This window comes from Hevea brasiliensis, chromosome 13 (assembly GCF_030052815.1).
Source record: "Hevea brasiliensis isolate MT/VB/25A 57/8 chromosome 13, ASM3005281v1, whole genome shotgun sequence".
In the NCBI taxonomy this organism is placed as follows: Eukaryota; Viridiplantae; Streptophyta; class Magnoliopsida; order Malpighiales; family Euphorbiaceae; genus Hevea; species Hevea brasiliensis.
Genome location: NC_079505.1, coordinates 81,742,464 through 81,766,747, shown reverse-complemented (window position 1 = coordinate 81,766,747; position 24,284 = coordinate 81,742,464). Strand labels below are relative to the sequence as shown.

At 34.2% G+C, this 24,284-nt stretch overlaps 4 protein-coding genes across 4 annotated transcripts; 2 read left to right on the top strand and 2 right to left on the bottom strand.

The window, feature by feature from the left end:
• Nucleotides 1-62: 62 nt before the first annotated feature.
• On the bottom strand, nt 63-5,112 carry LOC110658075 (uncharacterized). Its single transcript, XM_058132491.1, has 6 exons — nt 4,376-5,112; nt 2,982-3,033; nt 1,724-1,813; nt 834-898; nt 544-702; nt 63-476 (listed from the first exon to the last, which is right to left on the bottom strand). The coding sequence occupies exons 1-6, from the start codon at nt 5,006-5,008 to the stop codon at nt 426-428; spliced, it is 1,050 nt and encodes a 349-aa protein (XP_057988474.1). The 5' UTR covers nt 5,009-5,112; the 3' UTR covers nt 63-425.
• A 2,877-nt stretch (nt 5,113-7,989) lies between these two features.
• LOC110658114 (two-component response regulator ARR5) lies at nt 7,990-9,568 on the top strand. The gene is made up of 5 exons (XM_021815603.2): nt 7,990-8,341; nt 8,424-8,500; nt 8,644-8,721; nt 8,830-8,900; nt 9,026-9,568. The coding sequence occupies exons 1-5, from the start codon at nt 8,179-8,181 to the stop codon at nt 9,276-9,278; spliced, it is 642 nt and encodes a 213-aa protein (XP_021671295.2). The 5' UTR covers nt 7,990-8,178; the 3' UTR covers nt 9,279-9,568.
• A 1,469-nt stretch (nt 9,569-11,037) lies between these two features.
• LOC110658115 (protein EDS1) lies at nt 11,038-13,704 on the top strand. The gene is made up of 3 exons (XM_021815604.2): nt 11,038-11,597; nt 11,939-12,700; nt 12,885-13,704. Exons 1-3 carry the CDS (start codon nt 11,271-11,273, stop codon nt 13,581-13,583), a joined length of 1,788 nt encoding a protein of 595 aa, XP_021671296.2. The 5' UTR covers nt 11,038-11,270; the 3' UTR covers nt 13,584-13,704.
• A 1,349-nt stretch (nt 13,705-15,053) lies between these two features.
• LOC110658113 (uncharacterized) lies at nt 15,054-16,967 on the bottom strand. Its single transcript, XM_021815602.2, has 3 exons — nt 16,599-16,967; nt 16,382-16,448; nt 15,054-16,270 (listed from the first exon to the last, which is right to left on the bottom strand). The coding sequence occupies exons 1-3, from the start codon at nt 16,662-16,664 to the stop codon at nt 15,348-15,350; spliced, it is 1,056 nt and encodes a 351-aa protein (XP_021671294.2). The 5' UTR covers nt 16,665-16,967; the 3' UTR covers nt 15,054-15,347.
• Nucleotides 16,968-24,284: the final 7,317 nt, after the last annotated feature.

Here is a 24,284-nt window from a genome sequence, read left to right as displayed (position 1 = left end):
TTCACTCGGCAGGTGCAAAATAAACATCACAAGGATGAGTTTTGAAGAAACACGAGCAAGCATAAGAATCATCGCAAAATGATTGGAGCTGTTGCCTCTCTTTTCCACACATATACATTAAAAATTTGTGTTCTGTGCTCCAAGTCGTAAAACCCCATATTAGCATTCATTATCAAAATTAAAAAAAGCTTCACTATACTTTCCTAATCCTCGCTTTGCAGAATTTCATGGATATTATGAAACAAGGTGCAGAAATTGTTGGTCCCATTAAATTCTGGGAAACAGACTTTCACCTATCAAATGCAACACTAGAGTAAGAGCAGCAACAATTGACAATTCCTTTTCTTACACCCAGGCCTCATCACCCATCAGCTTCTTGATCCATTACAAGCAGAGTCACCTCCCAATCAAACTTCATGATCTAACTATGCTTTACGAGCACGTTCACGCCAAGAACCTTGTTGCTTTGCAAGAACCTGAAACCATACAAAGAATTGCTTAAACTCACTTCTCTCTTTCTCTCTTCCTCATGTAACAACCTACCTTCTCGCTTAAAAGGCCTTTAGTGACTTCAGTTTTGTTGCTCTCTTTTTCATTGTTTTCTGCCTCTGGCTCGCTGTCTGAAATCATGGATCCTGGAAGCACTGGCGCTCCAAACATGGCCTCATCATGAGCAGCTTTAATTGTCTCCTCCTTCCTTGCCTTCATATTTACATGTTACATAAATTACTAAGCTATAGACATTTATGTCTCAAGATAAACCAATTTCCAAGGACCAATATTTAAGATCATCAAATGAGACTTGAGCTGAGAAACAAAGACAACGTATGTACCTCCACAGCAGAAAATCTGAAACTCTGGCCAATGTGTTTGACTAGTCCTGCATCATCTTCTGCAGCTGCAGATTAGACAAAGGTGTTGTGTCAACTCTACTTCGCACAATAAATAATTGCTCAGCACTCATATGTACCGAATGGTAGAAGTGAGTGCCCAAACATCCAGTTAATTAAATTAAAGGTACAGAATAAAGAGCATTTAGTGATCATATGATTTGTCCACACTTCTTTAACCATTTACATAAAAACATCTCCATGTTCATAGTTATGAACATGCAGTTTTGAATGATATTAAAAGGTGATACAACATGTGCAGAAAACTTTACAAGAGGTAAATTATTTCAGCCATGGCCAGAATAAACTAAAAAGGTAATTTGATGCATGAAGATTTGGAGATTTAACATTTTATATATTCCCACTGCATGGCATGCGTAATGAATATAAAGTATAAACCCCTCATAAAGTCCCATCTTTTGCTCCTTATGTAGGGCAGTTTTCTGAAGAGGGAGTGAGAGAAGGAATAGCGGCAGCAAAAGGGCTATTTTTCTTCTATTATAAAATATTTGTTCACATGTGTGAGTGTGTTATTGTGTGTGTATCAGGAAGGGAGGTAGGTAAGCAAGTAGAAGCAATGAAAAGAACGAATAAGAAAAACTTTCACCATTTTAGAGGAACACAAGTAAAAAAAAATTCTAAGTAAAATAAAGAAAAGTTACAAGAACAGAAGATATAAGCAATAACAACATAGTAGATTTGGACACCAAGAAACTTTAGGATCTACATATTTTAATTCATCCGACATCAGCAGAGCGATACAAACAACCGAGAAATCAAATGTTACTTAGTAGAATATAATAAGAAATGCAATTTGATCAATTAAGTCTAACCTTCAATTTCCTCATCATCAAGTGGGGCATCCTTGTTGAACTCAAATCGCTCCCAACCAGAGCCCATGCCCTTTGCTGTATCTTTTTCAGCTACATGAAAAATGCAACAGATGAATTTATTTGCAGGAGAAAATGCACATAGTCAAATGGCACAGAGGTTCCTTTATGCAATAAAATTCTGGCAGGAGCAACTGAGGAAGAATGGGGTGTTCATTGGCAAGAACTATAGCAGAATGTCATTTAATTAGATATTCTGAGGCTCACAAAAATAAATAAATAAATATAAAATTGTGGCAAGGTTGTCGTTTATCAAAATCCAGAACAACTTAAAGAAACCAAAAAAAAAAAAGACAGGTGCAGTTATGTTGTACCCTTGTCCCTCAAATTTACATACAACAAAATAAAACAATATCATGAGCAATGAATTTGACCCACAGCACAAGCAGGCAACCATATGCAATAATCACCCTATGTCTCAATTATGAGGGACATCCATCAGTGACTGACTACAAAGTTGTTAGGTACATCAATCAGGGCTCATTCCAATCCACATAACAAATTATAAAACAATAATACTACAAATAAATCTATATTGACCCCATATCTACATACCATCAGTATGGTTGTAACTTCCAACATTAATTCAATATGATAACATTAGCATGTAACATAAAATGTAAACTACAAAAAATATTCCCATCTTTTAAGTAATATCTACTGTAACATGTTTGTTTAAAACAATCTCTGAGTTGGAAGTCATAAAATATTTGAAGTTAAAAGCCAAACTATACCAGCAAAACCAAATGCTTTTCATCTGCATTGAAGGGGGGAAAAGAGAATGATAAGAAAGAAAACAACTAACTTAGGTCCTGGGGAAATCCTTCCAATTAATATAGTGCAACATGGTGAGTGAATATAGTTTATTACTATCAATACAAAATGTTTTTTGTTTAATTTGGGCATGCTACTTATGAATTATGATGCCCCACAACTAAGTTTCAAATAACCACTTAAAAATTCAATAGTTCAACATTTTGTACTAACTTGACTTGAAAATACAAGGTTGCCTTGCAAAAATGTGCCATCAATGTCATTATTTATTTTATAATTTCAAGCAAAAGGCTCTTTAGCATAAATCCAAGTAAGATTACACTGCCAATGACTCCTAACTAAAACAGCAATTCCCAAAACCCCTCCAAATAAGGGGGAAAAATTAACATGGTAACTAAATTTATACTAGAGGATGCCAATTTCCTACCAGTTTCATCAAGCTGAAGTTTCATCCTGGCTTTGACTCTTTCAGATGGTGTCTGCTCAACAGTGAAACCCAGTTTATCAATGCTTCATAACTAATAGCAACAACATAGAAAGAGAGAGTAAGAGAGATTGGGCTTCTTCTTACATACTCATTCTAAAGTCATTTTTAGAAGATGCACAATATACTTTATTTTGGTATTTGAAGTGAACTGATAGAACAATTGGAATACAACATTCAGTTCTGATTTAATACATGGCAAATAAGCAATGCTAATCTCATTTTTTGATATTCTCAACTGTTTTTATGCATTTTCACTCATGATGTGCAAGACACTTATTACCATTGAGAATCAGTATGCTGCATCCTTTCGACAACTTATCATCAAATTCCTTCCCAGGTTCATATCTCAATTCCCATGAACTATGAATATGAGAGAGGCAAATATACATGAACGCCCTTTGATATGGGTCCAGCAATGTGCCCTTTTGTCATACAGAGAGAAGGGTCAGTGGGCCTCATATATTTAACAGTCCCAATATTTGACCTCGTTTCTCGTGGGAATTTAATACAAGCTTCTGCCTGATAGAATTCAAAATTTTGCAACATAGTAGTGCCCATGTCTAATTGGTCTTTGAGCAGTAATAAATCATAGTTTTTGCATTCTCAATACTAAATTTAAACAGGTAATATAGTTCTCTTTCACGTTCACTATTCTAAATGAATTAATCAATACGGGTATCCTTAAACCATTTGTTTGGATCCTTGAATTGAGGAGAAACTAAAGAGGAGAAATGAAGAGAAAAGAAAAGAAGATAAATTAAATTTCTTTTCTATTGTTTGGATAGTTTACTAAAATAGAGGAGAAATGAAATTTCCCTCCTAATAAAATTACTTAGTTGCCATGAATTTATGATTTTGTTATTATATGATGTTAAGCGTATATAAGTAATTTTAATATAAATGGTACTACATTCTCTTCGCTTCTCTCCATTTCACTCAAAATTGAAGAGAAATATTTTAGGTTCATGAAGAGAAATTGGGAAATATAATTTCCCTTTATTTCTATTCATTTCTTCTCATTTCTTTCCTCTATTTGCTATCCAAACAAAGGAAATGTGATAAATCACATTTCTTTTCTTTTCTCTTCTCTCCATTTCCCTCAATCCAAACAAAGGGTAAGACAAAGGAAAGGTCTAATTGTCTAAGCCCCCGAGAGCAACAATAGACACCCATGAACCATCAGATTACTATCACGAATTCTAAGTCCAAAACCAAACACAGCATTATGGATAGCCAAAGTTCAATAACCCAAAGTGAATAGAAGATCCCCAAATAACCTTCAATTGTGAATAAATGTAATAAAAATTTAGAGAAAAAAGAAACAGCAATCGTACCATTTTTTCATAGCCTTGAATCAACTGTGAATAATCAACGCTCCCGTTCCTCTCATTTCCTGCTCTCTCCCTCTCCACATCATTACTCCTGCTCTTGTCTGACCTCCTCCGTCCTCTAGATGATAAGCTCCGACTGCGATTTCTTCTCTTCCATCTCCTGTCCCGCCGTGGGGACGCGCTCCGACTCTTACTCCTGCTTCTGCTCCTTCTTCTCCTATCTCTATCCCTTTCTCTATATCTCTCTCTGCTTCTGCTCCTACTTCGCCTCCTGTGATGCCTCTCCCTGTCCCTGTCCCTTTCTCTATCCCTCTCTCTACTTCTGGAACGATGCCTACGGCTCGATTCTCTGCTGCTTATTTCGGAAACCCTAGACGATGAGTCATCCCTCGGTTTCTTCTTGAGCTTGTTTTGAATGGACTCGAGCTGCGCTTGCTTTTCGAAATTTGAGGTCTGAGAGGGGCTGGAGGATTTGACAAAACTGCTAAGAAAAGAAGAATATGAAGGGAGAGCTGAGCCTTTAGAAGGAGCAGAATCATTGCTGCTAGAGAAGCCGAGGCCTTGCTTGAACTTAGCGGCGCCTTCGCCTTTGCGGGTGAGCTCATCGTAGTAGGCAACTGCTTTCTCTTCCTCCATTTTTGATTGTGATGGAGGTTTTAATTTTGGCGATCCAAATTCCAAATCTGTAAAGCTTGAAATGCCTGTCCTCCGCCTAGCCTGGCGACTCGCTGCTATCTGCACAACGGTGTCGTATGAATGAAACTGATAACATGGCCCGTGGGCCACATTTTACCCTTGGGGAAAAAATTTTCGAGTTAATTTAATTAATACTCCCTAATTTAAAGGGTTTGTTAATATTGCCCCTAACTTTAATTTATATTATAAAAATATAAATTTTTAAATTAATTTATAATCAAATTTCACCCATCATCTTCTAACTTAAATAAATTTTTCATAATTATTTATAAATTTTATTGTCAATTAAAATTTTAAATTTTCATTTATTTTTAATTTATTTAAAATAAAGTCATACTTTTAAAAATAATTTAATATTTTATAACTATTTACAAATAATTATTTATTTAATTTATCATATAAAAATATTATATATATATTATTTTTTAATTTAATTTTAGGTTAATATCAAAAAATTGTATGTTTAATTTATCTTCTTTAGTTTTATTTCAATGACATATATTATTTTACTTTATTTTGAAAATATTTAAAATTTAATTAAATATGAATGATTTTATTTTTTATATAGGTTGATATTTATATAATTTTTGTCTTTATTTTCTAAATTAGCAAGATAATATATTCAGTCTTATTATTATTTAGTATATTTTATATTAAAATAAAATTTTAAAGATTTTTGTGAAAAAAAAAAATTAAAGATTGTTTTGGTGTATTTATAGAACTTAAGGAAGGATAAGTGAAATATAACAATAAATTAATTTAAAAACTTATAATAACAGATAATAGGAAATTTAATATATTCAAATTAAAGTTTATGAATTTTTACTATACAAATTAAAGTTAAGGAACAACACTAATATAACAAATTAAATTGAGATATTATGAATGAAATTCACCCAAAATTTTTCTTAATAATTTGACATAATTTGTTTTTCATTAAAAAAAAACCTATTTTAAAAAAATAAATAAAATTTCACCAAAAAAATAATTGTTCTCTTTGATCTAAAAATTTCGACGTAAATACACTATATTTGTCCATATTTTTTATGTGAGACATTCATCTCTTTTTTACGTAAAATTATTACGTAACTCAAAAAATAATGATTAGAAAATAATAAGAAATATCCTTAAAATTAAAAAATAAAAATGACTAAAAAATCATAATTTAAGATTAAGAAATTATTGGGGTCCCTCATGTTAAGCAAATTAGTAATATAAATTAGAAAGCTTGAGTTAACAAGTTATCGATTTATCAAAAATGTCTTATTGAAGTAAAACTTAATTCCTCTAGGATTGCACCTCTCAAAAGGAAATGAATGTTACTTCAACAATAGGATGAAAAGAAAAAAAAAATAATAATCCAATTATATATCCTAGCTTGATTGATTTTTTTATATTTTTAAGTGTAAAGAATAAAACAGATTTTGAATTTGAGCCCATTTAATATGATTATTATAATTAATTATTATTATTTTAATTTATTAAATTTTTATTAAATAAAAATTAATTAATATATTTTTTTAATAGAGAATTGAAAGAGTGGAGACTCATAAAGATATACATCAATCTTTTATCTACATCAATCTTTTATCTTTATATATAAGTGGTTGCTCTGCCTCATCTAAGTAAAGGGGATTTCATTGTTCCATTCTCGCGATAGATTTTGTCCTCCTCTCTTTCTCGGGCGGATTAATTTATATATTTGATATTTAATAAATGGGAAAATATTCTAAGTGTTGAAAATGGTATCCATTAAGTATAAATTAAAATTAAATAATATTATTTTAATAAATTAAATTGAATGAAATCGACTTATATAACAGAGAGTTTGGGCCAGCTCATTCAAATTACCAGGCAAAATGAATATTTCTGATTTAATGGATATATATTCAAAGATCTGATCCTCGAAGATGAGCACGCAAATGGAGAGGAGAGACAGCCTCCCACTCCCACCCAATCCATCCACCACAGTATCACATCTTAGATTTTGTGACCCTACCTAGCATTAAATTATTCTTTTCTTTTGGAAGGTGACGCACAACCACTCACGGCCAACCCAATGGGCGGCTTTCCAATTTCGACGCCACCGGTTCTGGCTTGCTTGCCTCTCTTTTGGCAGCTTTGACCGTCGCAGCTTCTCCTCGTCAACAACAACCACCACCACCGCTAGCAGGTCAGATCCTTATCCAAATTTATACTGCTAAAATATTTGAGGTACCGAGTTGACTTGTGGTCAAACCGATTTATTTTCTTGAAAACTAAATAAATATAATAATTATTAAATTAATTATTTAAAATTTATTTAATAATTATTATATTTATTATTATCAGAATTATTTTATGATATTTTTAATATTTAATTTAAATTTAAATAAAAAATAATTATACATAATTATTTTTATAAAAATAAAATAATTACTTAATTAGTTTTTAGAAAGTATATTCACATGCGCAAAAGAAAGTAATAATACAAAAGGCTGCCTTTTTTCAGAAAAATCGAAGTGTTTCGACAACTTTGTTTGCATATGCTCAGAGTGGTATGTGAGCAAAGGGAGTAATTGCTAGTCTATGGATATCTTGTTTATGATCAAAATTCAAATATATTTTAATATTAATTAATTAATTTTACTTCAATAATTATTTATAAATGCAACTTAAAAGATTATACTGATCCACAGAGTCTTAAATTTAATAATTGAACAATTAATAAGCAGAAGTAAAGAATAATTAAATCAAAACGCAAGTGTGAAGACCCGTTTTGTCTTCTGGCAACTGGGAATCCTGAAATCTACAAGTTCTGCACTGGTATTTGACACGACAAGAGACAAAAGTGGGGCTGCCTGAAAGATTTGCAAAGATCTCAATAATATTAGATCCTCAGAATCTCGCCTTTATACTCCTTCTATTTCCCCGTTATTTAAACTAAAAGCAAATCTTTCGCTTTCCCATCTCGCTCCTCTGTTGCATAAAAGCCCCACCTGGACTTCTCTGCTCGGATACATCAAATCTTGTACTACACCCTCTCTCATTCTCTCCCTTTACCTTTCATTTTATAGCACATTACACGGATACCTTCCAGAAAGCAAGAAATTCATATATTCTCTGCTTTGATGGAGATCGCCGGTGAGGTCTTGAGGCGGAGTTTGCCGGAGGAGGTTGGAGTTTCTTATGGCTCATCTTCTGATTCAGAGGAGCTTCATGTTCTTGCAGTGGATGATAGCTACGTGGACCGGAAGGTTATTGAGCGATTGCTTAGGATCTCATCGTGTAAAGGTCCGGTCTGTTTCTTTTATTGGGTCCAAATTTGTGATTTTGGTTTGGGTTATGGGAGCTGATTGGAATTGGGTTTTTGCAGTTACAGCTGTTGAGAGTGGGACTAGAGCTCTGCAGTTTCTTGGATTGGATGGAGAGAAGAACTCTGTCGGGTTCAGCGTAAGCAAAATCACCTTGGTTCAGAAATTTTTTATTCCTTTTCTTGGATTTCTTCTTGGTTGCTGGTGAAATGATTTAATTGATATTCGATGCTCTAATAATATACATGGTGATATCATTGATTGTGAATCTTGTGATTATAGGACTTGAAAGTGAATCTTATCATGACGGATTACTCCATGCCGGGGATGACAGGATATGAACTGCTCAAAAAGATCAAGGTGAAAATCCCCTTGCATTTAAGTTTTTTCCTTAAATGGTTTTGAAAATTTCATCCTATCCTTTTATGACATAAGGTTAATGGGGTGTTAATTTTAATTTGTGAGCAGGAATCATCAGCTTTCAGAGAGATACCTGTAGTGATCATGTCATCTGAAAACATTTTGGCTCGAATTGATAGGTAACCTTCTTGGCTTATCTGGTTTTTTGGCAGCAGTGGGTAGATTTGTGAGATGGGCATCGATGAATCCCTTGATCCTATACTACCAGCAATGGCTAAAAATCTAATGGAAAATTTGATTGTAGGTGTTTAGAAGAAGGAGCGGAAGAATTCATAGTGAAACCAGTAAAACTATCAGATGTGAAACGGCTGAAAGATTTCATAATGAAAGGGGATGGAGAGGAAAAGGGAAAGAGAACTATTCTGAAGAGAAAGATGCAAGATGATATCTTTTCATTATCTTCTCAGTTTCCTGCTTCTAATTCAGTGTCATCGGAACTAGAGTCTTCAACACCATTGTATCTCTCTAAAAGACCTAAATTGCTAAACAGAGGCTAATTTGTGGTCATTCATTTTCAGAGTGACAATTTTTGTGAATACTGATGGATGGAGAAAATACTTTTGTTATTACTACGGCCATGAAGGAATCAAACAGAAGAAGCCAAGAAGGAATACATTAGACAAAATATGCAAACACATCATAGAACATTGTTGTGATGGATTTTCTTGTTAGATTAGGTTTACCATGCATTCAAGACTTTAGGTTTATGGTTACTGTGAATTGAGTTTCGATAAGAATTTCTATTTTGTGATGATGAATGCGTATAAAATTCCATTGATTTGAGCGATTTTGTTGCGTGACCACCCCATTAAAAGAATTTGGTGTAAGAGTTTGAATCTTAAGCACTAGAGCTAGGAATTCCTGTGTTGTGATATCTAATTACTGATAGAAAATATTGAATGCGAGCAGTTTAAGGGACCAAATAAGATTTTGTAAAGATCCGATGCATGTTCCATGTTTTATTCTAGAATAATAGAACCAAAAATCATGGGTCCATTGTCCTCAGCTCTGACGGTGGTCCCCAAACAGGGTGCAAAGCTTTTTTCTTTCTACTGCTCTAATTCCATTCAAGCAAAACTATGGGCTTGGTAGGTAGGCTCAGCACTGAGTTATTGACCAATTTCAATTTTAATGGGTTTGTCAAATTTTAATAGCTATTGCCAAGCCAACATCAACCCCCACAACAAACATGATTGATTGTGATTTAAGAATAGCAAGTGGCAAAATGGTTGGGTTTGAATTTAGCCAGGAGGACCACCGGTGGTTGCAGCTTGTCTAGAAATTTTTTTTTTTTTTTTTTCAATGAAATAAAGATATTCATTCCATTAGTATGAATATAAGAACAATATACACCTGTAACTGAAGCTTGGCCTAAATACAATTGATACTAAAACTATACAAGAACACGATACACCTCAAAACAATGGAGTTTCTTTCACTTTCTCTTTACTCTGGTTCATATTGGCATGATGATTAAGTGATGGGTATGCCCAGATTTTACCTCGTTGATGTTTTTCTCCCCTATTCTTTCATCTCTCCTGTTAAAACGCTAACATGTACCCTTCTTTAAAAATAAAAATTTTATAAAAATTCAATTCAATTATTATTATTTATCTAATTCTCTTGTTTGAAATCTAAAATTTTATAAAAATTTAATATCAAAATTGTAATAATTTTTTTAAAAGTGCACAAACCTCATGGGGTTATACAAATGAAATAAAATTGAATTAAAAGATAAAAAAGATGCACTTTATTTGAGGAAAATTAATAAATTTAAAATGTTAAGAAACAATGGAATTGAAACCCAAAACCAATGAAAAATATATGTACTTAAAATTAAATAAATCTATTTAAAATGTCAATTAAGCATTCATATTGTCACATGGCAAACTACTTATTTATTAAGAAATTATTTGTATAAAGAAAGAATTATATCTCTGTTGTATTTAAATTTTAATATTTTATTATGTATAAATGGGTTTTCAGTTTTCAATTTGCAATTTCAGAAATGTAATCAAACAAGATTTGCGTTTTCTTCTTTTTTTTTCTGATTTTTAGTTTAATTTTCATCTTTTAAACAAAAAAAAGAAAAAATACCAAAAAATATGATATTTGACCTTCTATACATATTTTAAAAGTAAGGATTTGAATGTAAATTTTATGAAATGTTATGGAACTTATAGTAATTTAGCTAAAGAAGAAGAGGCATAAAAATGTAAATGGATGCACCAAATAATTTCTAAGCTACCTTAAAAATTCAAGAATTTCACCATTTATTGATGGTGGGGCAAGAAGCCTTTTTCTTAAGCTTGAAAGCTTCCAAGTTCCGAGAACTTACGATCCACTTGACTAAAGTCGGTCAATGGCAGAGACACACATCATTTTTACCCATCTCCTTCAAGCTTCATCTCAAAGAAGACGAAGGGGAAGGAGGAGGAAGCCAAACTTTTAGCATCTGAAGCTACAGATTCTAATAAGAATCAGAAGAGATGGCTGTTTTTAGGCCTGGGGAGAGCATAGGGTTCAGAGAACAGGTAGTCATGAAATTATGCTCAATAGACATGAAGACTCACCAGTCTGCAGGAAAGTTATATGTTTGTGAAAAGATTCGAAACTCATCTGAACTTGTTTTTAGCTTCCCTGGATCTTGGTCTGTAAGTGATTGGTTTATACGAAGTCCCTTTGGAGAAGTGAAGGTGGATCTTGAGCTGTTCCCTAGTCTCAAACATATAGGTCTCAATGAAATTGCTACTGTTAATGAAGCCTTTTTGAATAGATTCAGGGCAATTTTGGCTAATACACAATTCAAGAAGGAGGTATGCGAGTTCATTATTCTATGATGGGTTATGCTACCGTCTTTGTTTAGTAGTTAGATACTTCATCCCACATGTATGTAGTTGTTTGTTCTTTTAATCCAATGTCATTCTGATTGAATATATAATTGTGGTTTGATTGATTGATTCATTTCAAATTTCCTTGTGGTTTCATGTATGAAAAGTGATTAGAAACATTTTTCTGGTAAGATTGGAAAGAATGTAAATTGGAGACTTTGCAAGAATCTTTAAAGAGTTCTGAGAAATGAATAGTTAGAGCACAAGAAAACATTGAAAGAACGATTTGTTTAATCAAGTTGAGTCTTTGTTTCCAATTTTCTCAGGTGAGAACAGCTGTGACAGATGGGAAGCCAGTTGTGTTTACAGGGCACTCTCTTGGGGGGCCTATTGCTATACTTGCAACTATCTGGTTCTTGGAAGTGTACATAAGACCAGACCCCAACAAAGTGGCACCGCTTTGCGTGACTTTTGGGTCTCCTCTTGTTGGAGATCGCATTGTGAGCCATGCGCTTAGGCGTGAAAACTGGTCGCGCTACTTCATAAATTTTGTCCTAAGATATGACATTGTCCCAAGGGTATCACTCACGCCTCTCTCATTTGTTGAGCAGCAACTGCAGAGAATTCTAAATTTCTTCAACCCAAGATCCCCATTTTACATGCAAGAAAATGTGGGTGAAGCCTCAGGCTTCTATGTAACTGTGATGAGGAATGCATTATCTGTTGTGAGCCATGCTGCCTGTAAGATCATGGGAAGTACAAATCTTTTGTTGGATACTCTATCGAACTTTGTTGAGCTAAGTCCTTATACACCCTTAGGTACCTATGTCTTCTGCACAGGAAATGGGAAACTTGTGGCCATAAAGAATCCAGATGCTGTTTTGCAGCTACTGTTCTATACCTCTCAGTCGAACTCTGAAGCAGTTGCCCTCAATAGCCTAAAAGATCATTTGAACTACAAACATGAACTGCAAGAATGCTTAAAAAAGCAAAGTGTAACCTGTTTAGATGATAATCATCTGGAAGCACTTCCATTGTCGAATGATGTAACGGTGGAGATTAACATGGTCTTGAATGACCTAGGCCTGGTATGTTTGCCTTCTTTCACTTGCTCCTGAATTCACCATTCATTTTTTCACATTTGCTGATTTACAATTACCCAAGTTGATAATAGTCACTAAAAACTTTCATTTTAGGAAATGATCTATTGTTAGAATACTCAAGATTTGTGTGAAAATAGTTGATACTGATTCATCGTGTTTGGTATTTCAGAGCACTAGAGCAAGATTGTGTCTCCGTGCTGCTGGAGAGTTGGAGAAGCAGAAAAAGAGTAACCAGAAAGCAATTGACATAAAAATGGAAGATATTGAGAGAGGCCTAGGAAAACTACAAGGATACAAAAAGAGATGTCAACATAAAGTGGGCTACTATGATGCCTTCAAGCTTTCAAAAGACAAAGAAGACTTCGATGCTAATGTGAAGAGGCTTGAGTTGGCAGGTATATGGGATGAAATAATCGAAATGCTGAAAAGAAATGAACTCCCTGACGAATTCGAGGGTCGGAAGGCATGGATTGAAATAGGAACCAGGTACCGGCGCCTTGTTGAGCCCCTGGATATTGCTAATTACTATCGACACCTGAAGAATGAAGATACAGGGCCTTATATGGTAAGGGGCAGACCTAAGCGGTATAAATGCACCCAAAGATGGCGAGAGCATGCTGAGAGGATGTCAAATGAATCCTTGGAATCCTGTTTTTGGGCTGAGGTAGAGGAGCTCTGCATTAAATCTGGAAACCCAAGCATCAGAGAGACAATTTTGCAGTTGAAGAAAAGAGTTGAACAGCAGATTCGAAATGGGGATCTAGATGATGATGTGTTCTTGAAGGGTTCCACCTTTGACAAATTGTTGAAAGAGCACTCATTAACAAACTTGGATCAAAATGATATATTTCGGGGATCATGGAGTTGATCATCAAGGAGACTTTGCATGTGTAATAAAAAATATTGTTATCATGTGCAAGCCTTGTGATGGGTGTTCAAATTGCCCAATGTTGCTCCGTAACACAACTAATAGCTTACAATTTTGTTCATATCTTGTTACACTTCAGTACAATTTTAATACTGCGGTTCTAAAAAGCACAAGCCCTTGTTCTAGCAATCATTACGCACTTGCTTGTTCTTTAAACTGTCATCATTGTTGTATGCGGCGAAAAAGCAAGGAGCAGAACAAAATTATCCAAAAAGCAATTTCTCACCATCCTCATTTGAAAAATTATTTAAGTTTGCACCACACAGATCATGTGACTTTAAAGTCCACAAGCAAGGGAACAAACATAAGACCATTGACGCTGTTCTTGAAACCATTTCATGAGGGCACGCTTTGTCCTTCATTCAGGAGGAGGCTGAGATAAATGCTCATGTGATTGCAACTAATGTTTTATTATCAATTGCCTCAAACAAACTATTTGCCACTGCATGATATCCAAGACTAAATGATGTGACAATGTCAATTTGTTAACTTACAATACATCGTCCTGGATACACCATGAAACTTCATGCACTCGAATCAGTCTGCTCATTCATATTTCTGGGGATAAACCAGACTTAAGAGCTTACCATTTATATCCAAGTACTTAAATCAAGTTATTTCACAAGCATGGGAAATAAAGAAAAAAGTAACAAAATTGCCATTATATATATATAACCACAACTTCCTCCAGGGAGAGGATAGAAACAAACAAGTGAATAACAATACCAGTTTAGACAATAATTAATGGTGTAAAATTAGTAATGATCCCAACCACTTAGTTAACCAAGGAGTGATTTGAGGAAGTAGATATGCAAACACCCCCTTACAGAAAGCCATTAATTTAGACAAGCTCATCTTATCAGTATAAAGTTGAAGCATCTAAAATATTTACGGTGATATAAAATACAGAGAAAAATGCCTGAAAAATGAATGGATATGACAACTATTAGATGTGACTTTTAGCCGTAGAGACATTTTCTCTCTCCTTCATGCACAGTGAGAAAACAAATATCGAAGCTACAAGAAAATGTCAACAATAACACTATGCATAAACATAAAATGTAACGCAGCATCAAGAAATGAGGCTCAAATATCACGACAACTCTTTTAGGCTCACAGGTTTCCCTAGATTTTTTCAAAATTTCCCTATTAGAACCCAAATTAAAAAAAAAAATGCAGTTAAGCTCCACTTATGTTAAGGCATCATACACCATACAAGAGACACAGCAATCAACATCATAATTGTGAAGTATCAAGAGATCTTTAAGACATGCATTGTTATACAAGCAATTAGCTAGAAATCAACCTGTAAAAAACAAACCTTTACGATAATGATATCCTCTACAAAATCAATTACCAACATATCCAAATTAATTGAAACGTATTGGAGATAACTAATCTCACAAAGAATTAAAATGAGAGCGAGAATAACATATTGTAATAATTTTTTATGTATTTCTATACCCCCTTATCTATTCACAGACCAAAATACGAGTTCCCTACATCAACATATGCACCATACAGATAATAACAAAGCTCACAGGAGAAGCAGATCAATTTCAGGTGCCAAAAGACATAACCAGCTATTACCCACAACTAGAACATCTACGAAACTGTCTAAGACTAAAACAGAACAAGCAAGACTCGCTAAAAGACAGAAATGGGCCCAACATATATAATTCAACAAAACAGAGATTCATCCTCCTAAGACCTAGCAACCATGCTATAAGAACGAGACAACCTGAAAGTCAGGCTACCTCCATTCACACTCAGCTCGGCCTCCTCAGCATTGCCCTCATAGTTCTTCCTACAACCTGGGCAGCGACCATTCTCCACGTGTAAAATTCTATTGTAGCAGAAGAGGCAAAGACGAAATCCGCATATGCAGGGCAAGAAACTCGTATCTGTTACATCCAATTCCTCGCAACATATAGGACAGGAAGAAGGCACGTTAACAGGATTTGAACAATGCCACGGTAGTCCACCCTGTCCATAATGCCTCTCTGCATTTGGAAAGCTCCGCTGCTTTGACAAATTAGGCAGACTCTGTGGGCGAAATGCATCATCTGGCCTCCATGCCCGGCTATTCCCAGAAGCAAGCCTTCGTGGTGCCGTTCTTGAGCACTCTTGCTTAAAATCCTCGTCACTAGAACCCAAATTATTCGAATTAGAATCTGATCGAACACTAGGTTCATGTTGCGAGGAGGACTCCGAGACCAGACACGGATTCTCTTTTTGACTTTGTTGCTTGTTATCATCATTGGCAGCTAAAGCATCGGCCACAGCCTCCCAATCGTCCAAGCAATCATCATCCGCTTCTTCTTCCTCCTCTGTAATGCTGCCAGAGCAACAACCACCACTGCTGCTGCTACTACTGCTGCTGGTGGAGGAGCCCGTGCAATTGGTGCCAACATCGGTGCCGCTGAGAACGCTGCTGCCGGTGGGACTGTGGGAAGGGGAATCAGAATCAAAATCGTGATAGATCGATCCGTTTTCCTTCTCTTCTTCATCCCCTCTTCCTCTTGGCCTTGTCTCTAAATTATCTATGGCATTCTTCCCCTCGTTTTCACATGGGGACACTCGTTGGCCATTCAGCTCCTCCTTGCTTCGTTTGTTCTTAAAGGCAACTAGTAGAATCACACCACCATCTATCGTTTAAATATAATAATCCCCGCAAAAAGAACAAAACGACAAAACATTAAAAAAAAAAAAACTCATTAAAGATGAAGAGATCAAACCTTGAGAAAGCCATTGCTCTCGACGGGCATCGAGCTTGCACTGCTTCAGTTTGGCAGAACGGTTCGCCTAAAATCCCCAAAAACAAATAGAAATCAACAAATCAATCAGCAAAGGCCAATAAAACAAAAATACATTTTTGTACAAAAATTACAGAGAGAAATTAAAAAGAAAAAGTCAAATTGTAGAGAGAGAAGAAGAGAAATTAGATTGACGAACCCTTTTCTTCTTTCCGAAATCCTTGGGAGCAGATGGAATGGAAGCGTTGATCGAATCGGAAACCATGGCTGCAAAACACAGTGATTCAAATTCGAACAATAGAGATCCGCAAAAACCCTAATTTATTTGATTTTGGAAGATAAGAGATTATATGAGACTTTCTGGAGAGATGAGATACAACTATTGGTATAGAGAGAAAGGAAATGGATAACGGAAACTCCTCTGCTCCGCTCGCCCCTATTTTCAGACTCGCTTTCCAAGTGGAGGCACAGTTTTATTTATATAGCACATTTGGTACCAAAATACCCCTACTTTCACTTAATTTGCGATACCATACTCTCAAATGGCGTGAAATTTTTATCAATTTGATGGGGAAACAGCTTGTTTTGATGTTATCTTTGTGAAGATCGAAAGGCTGATAGAGAGCAACGACACCGGTTAGGAAGGTATTTTTATACAGAAACGGCAGCGTTTGCCAAGGGAGATCACCATTATTCTCAAAATCTTAAATCTTAAACTTGGAAAGACGCATTAATTATATTTTATTTTCTGGATATTTTAATTTAATATTTTTTTATTTTTAATGTATAAGTTAAAATTATTTTTTATTATTTAAAAGTAATTATTAGTAGAATAAAATTCAATTTGATAAAATTAAATAAAATAATCACAGAAAACTCCTTTGAATTTTTAATTGAGGTATTTTTATTTTTTTTAATAATAATTTAATTTAGTAGTATTGAAAGTATTAAATTTAAAAAAAATAAAGTAGATTTGTTAATAATATAAATGGATAATATATATACATGTCTTTAATATAAAAATCAATTTTATATAATTATTAAAAATAATATATGCATATGGGGGCACTTTGGCGTAGGTGTGCGATTTTGATGAAGGCATGGACAAAGAGAAAACGTGTACGGTGGTGATGTTGCTCTCGTGCAAAAGCAACGGCTGAAAACGGCGTGACGTGTTTGTGATTTTTACTTTTTCGGTTGGTAAAAATAAATAAGACAAACAAAATCTTAAATATCTAGAGCTGAGCACAATATAGTTCAAATCGAAAAATTAAACCGAATCGATTTAATTCGGTTCAATCGGTTCGATTTTAAAAGTCAATCAGTTCGGTTTTAATTTATAAAAATTTCGGTTATTTCGGTTCGATTCGATTTTGAAGAGAAAAAATCGAACCGAATCAAATAGTGATTTATATAGTCAAATCGAACTAAATCGAACCGAATCGATTTTTGAATTAATTTATTTTTATGAAAAATTTATGAATTATATTTAATTTTATATATATTAATTATTTAATTTCATTGATTAATGGTTATTAGGTTCAAACCAAAGTTAAAATTAGACCAAATAACTTGAAAATTAAGTCTAAATTAAAAAATCAATCAAAAATCAAACTGATCGATTTAAATCAAATCGAACCGAATTAAAGCGATTCGGTTTGATTCGATTTTTCACTAATTCTGATTCGGTTCGATTTTTAAAATTGACGATTCAATTTTGATAATTTAATTCAATTCGATTTGATTCGGTTTGATTTGAACCGATTGCTCACCCCTAATATGAGGCAATGGCGTAGTCAACTTCTCTTCCCATGAATCCTACTCACACCTCGCGTGGCCTCTTCTAACTGGACATCTACAATCAACGACCTTTCTTTTTTATTTATTTAGTTACATTTTTTTCCTTTTATTTGTTTTCCACGGTATAAACTTATTTTATTCTACAAATTAATATTAAAAAATCAATTTAAATAATATAAACTTCCAAATAATTTCTAAAAAAAATACTTAATTTTTTTTTTTTAAAGATCCTTAATAAATGAGATAGAGATTAAACAATATTAAAGAAAATATGAAGGAAAGTAACTAGGTTGTTTGAAGAAGATAAGGAAAAAGGAAAAGGCAAAATAGACTGTCACTAACATCCACATTTATTTTCAAAGAAGATTGACGCGGTGGATAATCGGATTTATATTATATTTAATAGGTGATTAATATATTTTTAATTATTAAATAAAATTAAATTAGATAATATTTATATTTTTAGTGTCATGACCCAACTTATGGGTCGGACCGGCATTAGGACCTGGACCAGCCTAAAGCCCTCGAGACCCGTAGTAAGCCTAACTATTCACTAGCCCAACTCTAAGGCCCATTTGGGCCTAATATCAATAAATCAACCGGACGGAGTCTGGCCATAAAGTGGACCTTTCAACGGGGAGTTTTTGACTCACCCGACCTGTAAACAAAATATATCATCAATTGGGGAGTTCAGCTCACCCTCCACATACTCATATCAACATAAAGATAAATGGGAGCTCAGCTCCCTCATCCAGTCCATCAAACATGCATATAGTAATTTTACAGGTCCACATAACAATTTATTTTACAGACCCGAATCAATTAATATTTCTAACACGTGCGGAAATTTCTAGAAATTTATAGAATTACACAAACATGAGAAAACGACCTACGATGGAGAAAGCAGGTTAACCTCAAAAATATCCTCCTGTGGCCTGGAAAAATATTGAACAGAAGTGAGCGTTCGACTCAAAGAGTAAAATATCAATTTTAACCATAATCTCTATAACTATCTAAAACTAATGCACCCTGTAGAGTGAAATGCAACACCAACAATAATTTCACATCATAACATTAAAAAGGTAATTTGGAGCACTCATGCACCCAGTAATATCAATCATAATATATATGGGAGCTGATCCCCTATACAGCTCTCTTAATTCTAACTGTGCCAGCGAAGAACTCAGCTCGGACTTCCACTTAATAACCAAATCGGGGTCCCAGTGAAGAACTCAAGCCGTGTCTACCCCGAAGGACCGGGTCCTAGCGAAGATCTCAAGCCGTGTCTACCCGTCCTATCCATAGTCCACACCACATCACACGCACGCCAACGCACGCACACTGCTCCAAATTACCACAACAGCATACATGGCACTTTCACAGTTATGAATGCAACATAAATCGTGCCTAAAATTTATCTACATAGATATATGCATATAAGTGATGCATGGGCATGCTTGAACATATAATAATAGTGAAATTATAATTAAAATTAATATTTTACTCACAGACTTGACAACGGTCACTGTGGCAGCTGGGCGGAGGAAGAAGGTTATCCCGGCTCACCTGACAATTACATTATAATTATTTAACACAATTGACTCAATATAAATCATGAAAAGGCCAAATACGTCATAAGTCGTGCCGAAAATCCGGTAGAGTCTCCCCTATACCTAGGACCTACCTAACCTGCAAAAGGGCTCAAAACACACTTCTATATTCACAATCCATATATCCACAATTCAATCACATTACACAGCTCCTCCTAGGCTTATCAAATCAGTCATCCATCACAATATGTAAAATTTCAATTTAGTCCTTATAATTGATCATTTTTGCAAAAACTACCCAAACAAGCTCTAAAAATTCTAAAACTTTGTCCCGCGGTCTTTAGCAATATTACTAGGCTATTGCAAAAAGAATCATAATTTTCTGAGCTATCATGAATATTTTATGGATTTTTAATCCTATTTAAGCACTAGAAAATTACGAAAAAGCAAGGTTCGGGTTTACCTTTGCTGATTCCAACTTCAGGGACTCGCTCGGGACGTCTGATAATGGGGGGTGTAGCCAAAACCTCGGTCCAATTCGGAGACTTTTCCGGTAACGGGTCTGTCTGGCCGGAAATTCACAGACTCGAACAACTGTCGAATTTCCGCGAATTGAGGATACCTGCACGAAGCCCACAACACGGGGATTAGTACATAAATTTTACGAAATTTTCTAAGCTCATTTAATGCTCAGAAAAATACTGCGAAGTTCCGTGGGACCCACCGAAAAACGGTGTCGGAAAAATTCGAAATTTATGTCGCCGCGAAGCTCTCGACGAGTGGAGTGCTCTGGTACTCTCGGTTTTCTCTTGGGGTTTACGGTTTGTGAGAAATCTAGCCCAAAAGTCAAAATGAGCTAAAATTTCCCGGACAAAAATTGAACAAACCGCTAGATGGATTTCGGTGTTTTTGGTGTCTATGGAAAGCTCTCGACGAGTAGATGAGTTTAGACACAAGACCCGGTCCGATTGGTGGCCGGATCGGCCGAATTTTGGCCGGGAAGACGAACGGTCGCGCGCGCGTGCGCGTCGCTTCAGGAGCCGTTTTTCGGCGTTCCAGGCGGCGGCCGGCCGTGAGGGAGGGGTGAGGCGGCGCGCGGGCGAGCTGGGGTGGCAGGGGAGGTGGCGGTGCGACAAGGGGAGGAGGAAGGAGAGAGAAAAAGAGAGAGAAAGGGAGAGGGGTGGGGACGCGCGGGGAGGAAGAAGGAAGAAAAAGAAAAGGCCGGTCCGATTCGACCGGTTCAATTCATGATACAAAATTTTAAATTTTTACTCTGCCTCGAGACTGAAAACGAGGTCCAAAAATTTCAAAAAAATTTCAGAAAACTCAAAAAAATTCATAGACTCCAAATATATTTTTAGTTTTGCCACATGGTCTTTAAATAATTTTTTTTATAAAAATCATCAAAGTTTATATTTTCGAAAAATCGAACCCGATTTTTAAAATCCGAAAAATCTCAAATAATTTCTTAAAATTAAAATATCAATAATACTAATAAAATAATAAAATTTAAAATTTTTGGGGTGTTACATATAGGAAGTGTTTATTTTAAGATTTATTTATTTATAATAATTTTTAAGTTTGTAAATTAAATTTATAAGTTAAAAAATTAAATTAGAGAAATTTTACTTTTTATTTTCATACTTGTAAATCATGTATTGATTAAATATTTTATTATATTATTGTTATTTAATTTTTCACATTTTATTATAAATTTAATTTAATATCTTTTTAATCATTTTAATAATAATAATATTTATAATTTACATAAATACTTTACTAAACATATAATTATTTAAAATTTTAAATATTTATAAATTTAAAATAATTATAATTTAATTTTTATAAATTAAATTAAATACTTCTTTAATTATATAATATGGATAGTAGTATTTTTAGAGAAAGAAAAACTTATAATTATGATTATTTTATTCTTAAATTATAAAATAAAGAATAAAGTGAAAATAAAATATTAATAAAATAAAGAAAATATAGAAAGCATCATATATTTATATATATAATTATTTAGAGGAAAAACAGAGAGTGATTGGAAAAAGGAGAAGAGTGTCGTGAAGGGAGGCATCGTAAGTTTTTCTCCCAAAAGGCCAGCAGAGTCCTTTTTGGTCAGCAGATTAAAGACAACTAAATGTCAGCAGAGTCCTTTTTGGTTCTCCCAAAAGAGAAAAACACGCTAAATTTTTATAATTTGTAATTAATTATTTATAATACCCATCACCAAATTATAAAATAAGTATAAAAAAAATAGTTGTTTTCATGAAACATTCACTTCAAAACTATAGCCCATGGACCTGTGGGTTTCAGAATTTAGGTACCTTTACAAAGACTTCGGCTATTCTATGGGCTCGAGTCCAATTCCCGAGTTTTATGTTTTCCTTACAATGAAGCACGAGCCTTTAATAGGCCTGGCATAGTTCAAATTGGGCCATAAATCGAATCAAACCTGCCCGGTTAATTCGGGACTCGAAACCAATTAACAATTCACATGCATGAACCAAAACGAAACCGTCCCTCATCCCTTTGAACAGCATCATATTAAAACTTTTAATTCAATCTAGTCTGATCAGCCAAATTTTTTTTTATAAATATATATATATATATATATATATATATATATATATTAATTAAAGGACATTAAAAATTAATTGAAAACTAAATTTAATATATTTTAATTATAAAAAATAAAAATATTTTTATTAATATTTAAAAAGATTTACAAAAAGTGGTTTTTTTTTTTTCTCTGAATCTCAGTTGTAAACGGGCTATAAACCCTCTTGCTTGCAGTTACACCAGCACGTGGAATGATGAAGGTGCTTGCAGTTGAAGGTTTTGTTTTTGGGCTCATGCCTATCTTTGATTCAGTTTCGGCTTAGGCAACCTGTTAAGGCCCTTTTTAGTATATTCAGGAGGTCTTGGTGTATCGAGCTTGGGTTTGGATTGAGAAACCATTATGTTAGGCTAGGATAGGTTGAACCGGATCTGCCCTTGTTTAATTGAACTATGTTGTGCTATAATGGGCCTACGCCTTTTCTGCTCAAACAATTAATTATTATCTTAGATAAAAAAAAAAAGGACAGAAGATAAAAATAAATATGTAATGGCAAATAAATATACTCCTCATAAGAAGTGGGGTCCATCACATTCCACAGCCCAAACTGGGCTCCTCCATGGCTCCACCTGTGACTTGTAATCTGATTATCCATTCCTTGGAAAAAAAAAATCTCATTATCTTTCCTTTACTTCCAAGTCACAAAGAGAGTTAAGGAACTTCCATTTGAAAAAAAAAAAAAAAAATCAGCATTAACATAAAATAAAATTTATAATCTCTTGAATTTAAAAATAATTTAAACATTATTAAAATAAAATTTATTGGTCTTTATTCTATAAATTAGTCTCGATAGTTGAGGACTTGAAGAAAAAACAAAAGGAGAAACATGTGTTAGGGGCTTAGGCTTGAAAAGGCTCTCACATGGCAACATGTGCATGTCCTGCCAAAGAATGTCTTATTAAAGTGATGGTAATCCAATTTTGTTGCGAGTCTTGTATTTTGTTTAGGACATATAGTTTGCATGTTACATCTCGCAATAAACACAAGAAAAACGAACATGGGTTGAAGGATTGACTTGCTTAATCCTTACATTGGACTCCAAAGCTTTTCTTTTTTTCCCTTCATGTGGCCATGTACCCTTACTATTGGGGATTTGATAGATATCATCTTTAATTTTGCTTGCCAAATCACAACTAATTGAGACCTAATATACATTTGAGTAGGTTTCAACTAATGAATGACCATAAACCTTAATTAACTTTTAATTACATTTGATTCTTCTTCTGTTTTACCAAAAAGATGTAAAATTTTCATTTCTCATCAAACTTTATAGGCATGCAAAGAAGGAAAAATTGGGGCCTAGGCCTAGCAATCAATCATGGTACCCACCACCTTAAAGATGATACTTTTAACCAAATATGATATGAGGTTACTAATATTAGACATCTTTGCAAGGAAGCTTTGTTAACTTTGCACTAGCAATAGAGAATGACCCAATTGATCTAATCACCTTTGCTTTTTGGCTTCATAGAATCCTTGACTTATGATTAGCAATGGCTGTTTCACGTTTTTATGTGTGTATATATATGCCTATATTTAGTTGTAGGGTTTTTAATTATATTCCTTTGTCAATAAAATTATGTATTATTGAAAGAAGTCAGTAGTAAGTAATACTAATAAATTAGTATTTTCAATTTTGTCTTATCCCCAAATCTTGAGGAACAATGATACATTCTTACTTTACAAAATAAAAAAAAAAATAATTAATTAAGCAAATAAAAGGAACCGTTCAACCACTTGATTACGAAACAAGTATAACCAAACATCCTAATTGCACGCACAGTACCCCGAGTAACAAAATCCCAGCACTCTCACGGGCTTTCTTAATTTTGGCGCTAATTTTACCAGTATTAACTGTCACCCATAATTCTTCACTTGACATGCCCCTTCTCCACGATCACCGTGGACC

What these genes read in the sequence shown, in the direction of transcription:
- LOC110658075 (XM_058132491.1), bottom strand. Translation starts at nt 5,008, where the DNA reads ATGGAGGAAGAGAAAGCAGTTGCCTACTACGATGAGCTCACCCGCAAA. An exon ending in TTCAAGGCTATGAAAAAATG is followed by an intron (nt 3,034 to 4,375) that starts GTACGATTGCTG and finishes ACTGTTGAGCAG; the next exon opens with ACACCATCTGAAAGAGTCAA. An exon ending in ACTTCAGCTTGATGAAACTG is followed by an intron (nt 1,814 to 2,981) that starts GTAGGAAATTGG and finishes TTTTTCATGTAG; the next exon opens with CTGAAAAAGATACAGCAAAG.
- LOC110658114 (XM_021815603.2), top strand. Translation starts at nt 8,179, where the DNA reads ATGGAGATCGCCGGTGAGGTCTTGAGGCGGAGTTTGCCGGAGGAGGTT. An exon ending in TAGGATCTCATCGTGTAAAG is followed by an intron (nt 8,342 to 8,423) that starts GTCCGGTCTGTT and finishes GGGTTTTTGCAG; the next exon opens with TTACAGCTGTTGAGAGTGGG. An exon ending in ATTTTGGCTCGAATTGATAG is followed by an intron (nt 8,901 to 9,025) that starts GTAACCTTCTTG and finishes ATTTGATTGTAG; the next exon opens with GTGTTTAGAAGAAGGAGCGG.
- LOC110658115 (XM_021815604.2), top strand. Translation starts at nt 11,271, where the DNA reads ATGGCTGTTTTTAGGCCTGGGGAGAGCATAGGGTTCAGAGAACAGGTA. An exon ending in ATACACAATTCAAGAAGGAG is followed by an intron (nt 11,598 to 11,938) that starts GTATGCGAGTTC and finishes CAATTTTCTCAG; the next exon opens with GTGAGAACAGCTGTGACAGA. An exon ending in TCTTGAATGACCTAGGCCTG is followed by an intron (nt 12,701 to 12,884) that starts GTATGTTTGCCT and finishes TTGGTATTTCAG; the next exon opens with AGCACTAGAGCAAGATTGTG.
- LOC110658113 (XM_021815602.2), bottom strand. Translation starts at nt 16,664, where the DNA reads ATGGTTTCCGATTCGATCAACGCTTCCATTCCATCTGCTCCCAAGGAT. An exon ending in ATTTCGGAAAGAAGAAAAGG is followed by an intron (nt 16,449 to 16,598) that starts GTTCGTCAATCT and finishes TGGGGATTTTAG; the next exon opens with GCGAACCGTTCTGCCAAACT. An exon ending in AGAGCAATGGCTTTCTCAAG is followed by an intron (nt 16,271 to 16,381) that starts GTTTGATCTCTT and finishes TGATTCTACTAG; the next exon opens with TTGCCTTTAAGAACAAACGA.